Source organism: Trachemys scripta, chromosome 1 (assembly GCF_013100865.1).
Source record: "Trachemys scripta elegans isolate TJP31775 chromosome 1, CAS_Tse_1.0, whole genome shotgun sequence".
Classification (NCBI taxonomy): domain Eukaryota; kingdom Metazoa; phylum Chordata; order Testudines; family Emydidae; genus Trachemys; species Trachemys scripta.
In genome coordinates this window covers 13,926,491-13,936,770 of record NC_048298.1, presented here as the reverse complement: position 1 = coordinate 13,936,770, position 10,280 = coordinate 13,926,491, and the positions used below count along the sequence as shown (strand labels likewise).

At 40.4% G+C, this 10,280-nt stretch overlaps 1 protein-coding gene across 3 annotated transcripts in view; it reads right to left on the bottom strand.

Annotated features, from left to right (window-relative positions):
• Positions 1-222: 222 nt before the first annotated feature.
• SEC61A2 (SEC61 translocon subunit alpha 2) overlaps positions 223-10,280 on the bottom strand; it is a 24,801-nt gene continuing 14,743 nt past the window's right edge. For 2 of the 3 annotated variants that reach the window (XM_034764875.1, XM_034764894.1), the window contains 8 exons: positions 8,729-8,860; positions 8,475-8,584; positions 7,641-7,794; positions 6,458-6,618; positions 4,072-4,269; positions 3,695-3,886; positions 3,464-3,540; positions 223-1,331 (listed from right to left, as the gene is read on the bottom strand). In XM_034764875.1, coding sequence (XP_034620766.1) covers positions 1,145-1,331; positions 3,464-3,540; positions 3,695-3,886; positions 4,072-4,269; positions 6,458-6,618; positions 7,641-7,794; positions 8,475-8,584; positions 8,729-8,860 — 1,211 coding nt within the window. In that variant the 3' untranslated portion in view covers positions 223-1,144. The remainder of the gene's footprint in view (positions 1,332-3,463; positions 3,541-3,694; positions 3,887-4,071; positions 4,270-6,457; positions 6,619-7,640; positions 7,795-8,474; positions 8,585-8,728; positions 8,861-10,280) is intronic. The other variant, XM_034764884.1, reaches the window with a different exon arrangement.

The following is a 10,280-nucleotide window of genomic DNA, read 5'->3' as shown; positions in this document are numbered from 1 at the left end:
TTTTCACCCCCCCGAACAACATAGCTGATAACTTTTCAGTGTAGACCAGACCTTAGCTTGTATTTAACACAATACAAACTACTCTTAACAGATCTTACTTTGAAATACCATCAAGGATAATTAAGGTATTTTAAATCTCATTTTAAGTAATTTCGCCATGATGAAATCATTTAAGCAAACAGGTTTTTTTTTACAAAAGAAAAAACTCTTATAAGACAAGAACAGAATTTAATTAAATAAGTTTATTGTCTAATGTTTATACTTGTTACATTGCCGTTGTAAACTACGACAACATAAATAATTTTTCAACAGGAATTGCTCATTTCCCCCATCTCCCGATTCCAAACACTGCTTTAGGAAGCAGGCCTCTGTCCTTCAGAATCACAAAAGCAAAGTGGACATGAAGTTTCAGTGGCACAGTTTTCACAAGTACTTGTTAAATACAAAAGGTATAGGCCAACCTGGTGGCATGACTGCACCTACATGCGGGAAGCCCAGGGCTGAGAATGGAAGTGCTCTCTGGGCCTTGCACATACAGCAGAACCAATTCACAGGTGAGATGAGTAGCAATCTCAGGTAAAATGTTCGTCCACCCTCATGGCTAGGAGTTGGGTGCCCAAGTGGAGACAACACAAATGAATAGGTAATGCTGAAGCACAATGATGGGGAAATGCACGTTAAAAAAGTATAAAAAGTAATTTATGCAAAATATAGATTACATACAAATTCGGTCAAGAACTTATTTAATAAGCTCAAGAATATTGGCATGTGGCAATCTGCACTCTGGTATTTGTTTCTGACTAAAAATGGGAAAATCAATTTAAGATCTTAACGCTGTGTGCAAAATGTTTACTAATAATCAATCTCTTACATTTTACCATCTCACTGTAGTGTCTGAACAGCAAAGTAGATGCATTGATTTCCAGCATTACAGGCAACACTAGATCTACTTAAACAAGATAATGTAAACTTTATTCTTAAGGCAGCTGGTACTGATGCTGCACACAGGCATTGCTCAATGCCCATTATGATAATGGGACTTAGCACTTGAAAACAAAGAAAAAGAAGACAGCATTATTGGACTGACTGAGGCATGTTGTCAAGATACTTTCCCTTTCAAGCAAATCGTGAAATATTTGGACATTTAGAAAAATAAAGCACCCACTCCTCCAACTTCAGCCTGTTCTTTTACAAATATTTCAAAATACTGATAAATAATGGTGACCGCAAGCAGGATGCCAGTGCCTGATCCAATGGCTCCAAGAAAGTCTGCTAATACTGAGAGGGCACCAATGCACAAGCCACCAAATGCAGCTGCTGTAGGGATGTACCTGAAACAGAAAGTTTTCACAATTAAACTTTTCAATCCAAAGGTCTTGTTTAGCTTGTGCTGTATCACTGTGTGCGACCAACTGAGGGAGCGACAGGAATGAGTGGATTCAGGCATTAGGAACTTCAGAGTTCCAGTCCGACTCTGCCAGTGGCTACTGTGCTGTGGGTAAGTTGTCACCTATCTGTGTCAGTTTCTCCAACTATACAAAGTTAAACAAAAAATATTTGTCTACTTTACAGCACTGTGGTGAGGACTAGCATTTGTAAAAAAAATATATATATATACATACATATATATTGGAATTGGAAAAGGTTCAGAAAAGGGCAACAAAAATGATTAAGGGTATAGAACGGCTTCCGTATGAGGACAGATTAATAAGACTGAGACTGTTCAGTTTTGAAGAGAGGCGACTAAGTGGGGATATGATAGAGGTTTATAAAATCATGAGTGGTATAGAGATATTTACTCCTCATAATACAAGAACAAGAGGCCACCAAATGAAATTAATAGGTAGCAGGTTTAAAACAAACAAGAAAGTATTTTTTCATGCAACGCACTGTCAACCTCTGAAACGCCTTACCAGAGGGTGTTATGAAGGCCAGCACTATAACTGGGTTCAAAAGGGAGCTAGATAGATTCATGGAAGATAGGTCCATCAATGGCATCCCTAGCCTCTTTGCCAGAAGCTGGGATTGGGTGACAGGGCACGGATCACTTGATGATAATCTGTCTGTTCATTCCCTTTGGGGCACCTGCCATTGGCCACTGTCAGAGGACGGGATACTGGGCTTGATGGACCTCTGGTCTGACCCAGTATGGCTGTTCTTATGTTCTTAAAGTAGTCTGAACACATAGAATGCTACGTACGTGCTAAGTAACTGCTGGGAGGCTAAAGAGACCAAAGACTGCTGCTTTTCAGTAGTTAAGCATGCTATTGATTTTGGGGCAAATTCTGCCCTTAGATACAAATGTAAAGTCCACACCTGAGGGTAAAGTTTTTCTCTAAATTTTAAGGAAACAGTTAATTTGAGTCATTTTAATGTGTGAGCTTCGATAGAGCAAAAACTCACTCATCCAGCAAAGAGAGTCACTTTTTAACTATTAGGGAACAAGAACATTGTTTCTTTTGCACCAGATCTCACTCTGAAAGAGGAGGAAGAGGCAAGATTACAATGAGAGTCATCAGCAAGAGGGCACAGTAATTAGCTGCCAATTCCCTCCAATCAAGTACCTGCCAGCAGAAACACCCACAGATTGTGCTGCCACAGACCCAATCAGAAAAAACAAGGCTGGGGTATAACTAAAAGGTTTACAAAACATACATGAACACTGTATAATGTGATTAACAAAATGCCTTCCACTTCTATTTCCAGCACATTAATGGTCTTTACAATAATAGCAGCACCACTGAGCATTATCCAGCCTTTATCCAATGTAGTTTTCAAATATGCTTCCACACATTTGAGTATTTAATAACTACACAAACCACTGTTAAAGCATGGAAGAAACTAATGATCTTTCCAGTTACTCTGAATGAATGTAGCTTTCAACACCAATACCTTTCTAGAAAACATTCCACAACCCAACTAACTGTAATGCAAGTTGGTTACTTCAATCCATGAGCCCATTCAGACAATGCTGCCAAATCTGCATGATGGAGGGAGCCCCTCACCCCCACATCAGGGACAAGGTATAATGTTTATTGCTTGGGCTCCAATGCCACATACTGAGGAGGAAGAGCTGCTTCATGATGTCAGAGCTCTGTAGTGATAATTTGAACAGCTGCGAAATCAGGTTGTCTCCCTTTTAATAAAGCCACGCATGGGACTCATCCCAAATTCCCCATTCTCCTGTTTAAACAGGAAGCCTCCCTTCATCTATTTTTTCCCAACTCTTCCATAAACACCTTGTCCCTCCTGTCTGCCTGGGCCCTATCCTTCCCCAACTAACATGACAGCATAGTATGGAACACGTGAGGAGAGTGAAAAAGTAAGTTGCATCTGCATCTTGCACTGGGCACAAATCTGAGTGGCTTTGCAGGGGACCCCACCTTTGGTTGACCCAATGTATTAAAGGTGTTAATTACATTCTACTGTAGCGAACTGCTGCAGAGAGCCAGCATTTCCTTACCTATTAAGCTCATGAACCATCGATGTATCCCTGTGGCCTCTCATCACCATTTGCTGTTCTTTCAGTTGCTTAGCAACCTGCAGACACACATTTCTATCAGACTTCTGCAGTGTTTTATAACCAGCTGATAGTCACACAGAACAATAGCTGTCATCTGTTAGAAGCTAGTTATCTAGATTAGAGGCAGGATTTTAAAACACAGTATTTTAGAGCAGTTATCAGAACACTTACATCTTTTGCTGATGAACCAGACACCTCAATCCATGTCTTGGAGAAGAATGCACAGGATCCCAACATAAAAATGATGTAAACAATTACGTGGACAGGATCCTCAAATATAGCACCCATGGATTCTGGGGGAGATAGGTAATAGCAGAGACCACCAACTGGGTAAGAGCGAGCAGGGCCACCACCACTGACATCCTACATGGGAGGAAGAAAAGGCAACTCATTATCTCTGGGACTCTCCACCTTACCCCTTTTATGGAGGTTTCAGATTCCTTTAGTTAAGACTGTAGATACATGAACTTTAAAGAAAATTAGTATTTAAACTTCCCACTTGTTAAATACTTGTTATCAAAGTTATTTTAGAAGTGATAGATACTTACTGCCCACTGTCCTAGTAAGTTTACTAAGAAGTTGCCACTAAATCGAACAGACAACATCTGGGAAATGACATAGAGGTTTGAAACTAAGGCAGACTGAAGAATGATGGGAATGTTGGAGGTATAGAAGAGCTTGATGGGATAACTACTGTACTGTCCACGGTATCGAGCAGACTTGATAGGTAAATCAACACGAAATCCCTAAGAGAGAATTAAGGAAGTGTTAAATTTATTTCTAAACCCAAAGGCATGTCACAACAGCACTGTTAATAAGATAGAGTATTCACTAAATAACCTAGAATGCAAGGACTGAAATAAACAGCCTTTGGACTAGCTTGTTTGTTTGTTTTCCCATAATAATGAACAGAACAGTGGTCTGGAATCTTCCTTGGATTGAGCCAAATATTTACACTGTCATGTTTATGCATTTAAGTCATATGACTGTTCTATTTAGTATGCCATTTCTCCTAGAATTTTCATTCACCTAAACAGACTACAGGTTAAAAATCACTTACTAAGAGACAAAAAACGTTCTTAACACCTTAAATTAGTTATCATTTATGCCATTTTGCTTGACTTGGAATGTTAAAAAAAAATGGATGAGTTTCATGTTCTGAATTTCACTTGTTCACACAGTGCTATAATTGTTGTGCTACTTGTAATGAGGGGAATTGGATTATAAATTCTTTGGGTCAGACAGAGATTGTTTGATCAGGAGCTAGTACAATGGAGCTCCGAAACTAGTAATGTCTCTAGGTGCTACTGCAAATATAATGTTTAAGACTGATTTAAATAAAACCTTAAGGATATTTAGAATGTCTTATTGCTGGGTTCCATAAAACCTCTTGTACACAACCCTTTCCCAATCTAAACCCAACAGCACCCTTTTAAAATGCACTCATTTTGTATAGGATTTGGGAAAACAAAACAAAACAAAAAACTTACCAGCTTTTAATGCAGAAGCCTAACCAACCTCCAAAGATAGTTGCAAGCAGAGCATTCTGCTGTTTTCTGGTTATAGCTAATCTCCTAGACTGAACAGGCACGCTATTGTTTAGGAACCAGAGATTTCAGTCCTTACATCTTGGATCACACTTATTCCACATGGGGGCATTCTTTTAAAACCGATCTCTCACAGAAACCCAATCATAAGTGTCCAATTTTTAAATATACATAAAAAGGCATATTGCATAGCTGGACATTTAGAGAAAACTTACAGGACAAAAGCTATGCATCAGTTCCGAGATTCTGGAACAAACTGCACCAGTCATGTCACAGAGAAGTATGGCTCTCTGGCTGAGACTGAATCAGGGCTGGCTGCAGGCACCAGCCTACCAAGCATGTGCTTGGGGCGGCAGCTGGAGGGGGGCGGCGCTCACCCAGGGAGAGCGGAGCTGCAGCGGGCTCGCCGCCCTCCTCCGGCGCTGCAGCCGGCTGGCCGGGTAGAGCAGGCCCCCGGCTGGGCTCGCCGCCCTTCTCCCGCCGCTCCCGCCGGCCGGGGAGAGTGGGCCCGCGGCCGGGCTCACCGCCCTCCTCCCGGTGCTCCGGCTGGCCGGGGAGAGCGGGGTGGCGGCCGCGCTCCCCGGCGGGGCGGCGGGAGGCTTTTTTGCCAGAACTGGCCCTGGACTGAATATATTCTTTCAAGAGCTGACCATGAAAACAAACTGTGCTGTATTAAGTGTATTCTGTACACTGTAAAACCACTAAGATTTGCAGCAAAATTATTTTTAGTTTCCAGAACATGAAAATACTTCAACTGAAAACATTAGTGTGTGTGGCATTTAATGGCAATGCTAAAGATCTCACAAGTAACTAATGTAATTAGTAGTAGCATTTATCATTGTTATTGTCATAGTGCCTAGGAACCCCAATTATAGACCAGGACCCCACTGCACTAGGCACTGTACAAACACAGAACCAAAATGTATCTGAGTATCAGCCACAGGTCATTTTGGATATAAAATTAAATAGCTGTAATGTCAAATGTCTGTTAGTGAAATGACAATATTAGAAAAAAAATTCTTACTTTGTTACTCCCTGAAGTTATAAGACAAATACTTTAGTTGTTCCATTTTAACTTTTGTAATTACACCTCTACCCCGATATAACGTGACCCAATATAACATGAATTCGGATATAACGTGGTAAAGCAGCGCCCCGGGGGGGGGTGGGGGGGGAAGGGGCGCTGCACGCTCCGGCGGATCAAAGCAAGTCTGATATAACGCAGTTTCACCTATAACGTGGTAAGATTTTTTAGCTCCCGAGGACAGCATTATATCAGTGTATTGTATTTCTTTCAATACAAGACTAATAAATTAAGAGTCTGGATCCTTCTTCCTTTTGTAATTAAGTAATTGCCCTATAGCTGTAGATTGCACTTTCTATTTACCTGAAAATATATGACCACAGCAAACACAAATACTGTAGCAATCAGATTCATGAGATTGGGCAAGTTCTGTCGGTAGAAAGCCTCACGCAAAGCACGGACTTTGTCAGTTCGTGTAGCCAGAAGATGGAATAATGCAATCACCGCACCCTCAAACTCCGTTCCTATATAAAGCAAAACAGAGTAAACCACTCCATCTTTTTTTTTAATTTTAAAGTAAAAAATTAGTGTGAATTTCTAATTAACAAGGTCTGGTATTAATTTATATTTGAAAAAGTGCTGTATACGTGTTATGAGATATGTTGTACTGTAGTCCTATTAGAACATGTATGTCATAATGTAAGATTCCCTTTCCAGCCTGCAGAATACCAGGACATTCAGGACACTGCCTTTGTGATAAAACCTATAGTTCTCAACCATGTGACAAAAACAATTCCCCCCTTTTTTTTAAATGGAGGGGGGAGAAGTGGGGGAAAAAGAGAAAAGGAGTGGTAGAAAGGAGCAGCAAGCAAGCACAGTAAATAAAAATGCCAGAAACTGGAGATGCAATCAATCAAGGTAAAATTTGGTTTAGGATTTGGAGTTTACACATAAGCTATCTGATAACCTCTCAGCATAGATAGAAGCAGCATTTCTCTTTGGCCAAGGCTGGTCTCACAGTGCAGCCATGGGCACTGAGGGCATGATACAGAACTGAAGGTGGGATTCCCATTCTCCAAAATGTCAAACATACTTCAGAGTGTAATGGGGAGACACTAAATACAGGAATGTCTTATTCATACACTGTAATTGTACCACAAACATCTCCTTTGAAAATACTAAATCCACTTCCTTTTCTATGTCTGTGCACCACAGTGTGCTAAAAATAAGACACAGGATTCAGACTAGGAAATCCAGATTCCTGAGGTCAAGGAAGGATTAGGGGTATGAGAAAAAATGTCTCCACTGCAACCACTAGAATTTAAAGCGGCAGAGGCAAACTTTTGGATTGTTATTCTTGATAAAGTTACTCTTACGGATCTGGCAGTGTTTAGTCTCCATTTTTGGACAATGACTGTTAAAAGCTAATCAGCACTTCACTAAACCAACAATTCTATAGTTAACTGCTACTCTGTAGTACAATAAAGTTAATTTCCAGCACGTATCAAGTGAAACTTGTGCTGTTATAGTTATCTGTGCAATGTACCTCTGCCAGTGTTAATGGTAGTGGGACTAAAGGCCTTCCAGACAATGGTTTCACAGATGTTGGTAGCAATAAAGAGGGAAATACCAGACCCCAAGCCGTAACCCTTCTGCAGCAGCTCATCTAACAGCAGCACAATCAAACCAGCAACAAACAACTGTGGGGAAAGAAATGCGAGTAAGCAGAAACAAGAATAAATCAGTCAAGAATTTAAGTATTAAAAATATTACTGATTATATTTTCATTATAATGTGGGATTATTCAATATTAAATGTAGATGTCCTGTTCCCTTGTAACCTCCCAACACTGATTTAAAGTCAGCAGGTCAGGAATTTAAGAGCAGGAGTCTTCTTGCTATATTTACATAACTTTTCAGTATTGACAATAAGAGTCACGTTGTTTAATAAATAATGTTTTCTACACAGAAGTGATGTGTTGGTTTCTTACATTGTGCATGGACTGCTTTGATAAGATTTGCACCTTTTAATCAGAAATGTCCTAAATACAGTGTCCACTGCTTTCAAAGCCGTCTACTCCTGTTTTAATACTTAACAGCTTTGACAAATGGGATCAAACATGACCCACTTATCTGGAACATCTTGAGCATATGTAACCACTGGATGTATCTTTGTCCTTCTGGGAAATTTTATGCCTTTCACATATATGCATTACATACATTTAGGATGCGCTGTTTACAATGTTAAGAACACTTAGGAAAAGAGAAGAAAGCCAATGGATTGTTAGGGGAAGTAGGAGAAGGGTCAGGATTTTCAATCCATCTATACTATATCTGAAATGTCACAGAAGTGCTTATTCACAGAAGAATTAATTATGTACCTGAATTATGATAAGGAGACAAATTCCAGCACCCATTTCAGCAGGATCTCCATACATCCCAGTCATGACGTACACAATGGCCTGCCCAATGGTTATAATCATCCCGAACACTGAAACAAAAAGAAAGCAACGCTCATTTATAGACAGCTGCTGAGTTAGTATACTACGGATGCCTTGTATCTAGCATTTTAGTTATACACATTGGTTTGCCAAGAATAGAAATGTTTAGTAATTTTAATCAGAATAATGCTCACATTTCTGGGCTCCATTGAAAAGAGCTCTGTCTTTTGGTGTATCACCAACTTCAATGATCTTGGCACCAGCTAACAGCTGCATGATCAAACCAGATGTCACAATGGGCGAGATACCCAACTCCATCAAAGTCCCTGAAGAGGAAGAAAAATTATTAAACCACATCCCAAAACCCCCACACCTCTAAGGATCAGGCCTTTAGAAAGGTTCTGACCTGCAATAAAAAAAACAAAACAAAACTATCCTTCATATCCTTTCAAACACTTTCCAGTCTAGTGATGTTTCAAGCTGCTGTCAAAGAAAAAGATTCATAGATTCATAGATTATAGGACTGGAAGGGACCTCGAGAGGTCATCGAGTCCAGTCCCCTGCCCGCATGGCAGGACCAAATACTGTCTAGACCATCCCTGATAGACATTTATCTAACCTACTCTTAAATATCTCCAGAGACGGAGATTCCACAACCTCCCTAGGCAATTTGTTCCAGTGTTTAACCACCCTGACAGTTAGGAACTTTTTCCTAATGTCCAACCTAGACCTCCCTTGCTGCAGTTTAAACCCATTGTTTCTGGTTCTATCCTTAGAGGCTAAGGTGAACAAGTTCTCTCCCTCCTCCTTATGACACCCTTTTAGATACCTGTAAACTGCTATCATGTCCCCTCTCAGTCTTCTCTTTTCCAAACTAAACAAACCCAATTCTTTCAGCCTTCCTTCATAGGTCATGTTCTCAAGACCTTTAATCATTCTTGTTGCTCTTCTTTGGACCCTTTCCAATTTCTCCACATCTTTTTTAAAATGCGGCGCCCAGAACTGGACACAATACTCCAGCTGAGGCCTAACCAGAGCAGAGTACAGCGGAAGAATGACTTCTCGTGTCTTGCTCACAACACACCTGTTAATACATCCCAGAATCATGTTTGCTTTTTTTGCAACAGCATCACACTGTTGACTCATATTTAGCTTGTGGTCCACTATAACCCCTAGATCCCTTTCTGCCGTACTCCTACCTAGACAGTCTTTTCCCATTCTGTATGTGTGAAATTGATTTTTCCTTCCTAAGTGGTCACTATCTCCTCCAAAACAAAGACTGCTGTGTCACAATCTGAGGTTTTGAAGGCAATGTGGGAGAAATATGTGTATTCAAACATTTTTGTGAAACAACACTACAATCCAAAGCTGATGTGTACAGGGGCTGAACAGGATATGTAGTTAGTTCTCCAGTATTTCACAATACTGAACTCTTCACTGGGGAAAGTCTTCCCCTGGATTCTCCTCTCATGTCAGCCCTATCACTCAATTGCTTGGTCCATTTTGTGGACCATCAGAAAGGTCTCAGAAGGCCACTGTGGTTTATCACTCACCAATCAGAGAATCACTGAATTTCCAGCTGAAGGTGCAGGAGGCATTTAGGAAGGCAGAATGTAATTACCCACATTAGAATTTGATGAGGACAGCAGGATTAAATTAAAAAGAACAGGAGTACTTGTGGCACGTTAGAGACTAACAAATTTATTAGAGCATAAGCTTTCGTGGACTACAGCCCACTTCTTCGGA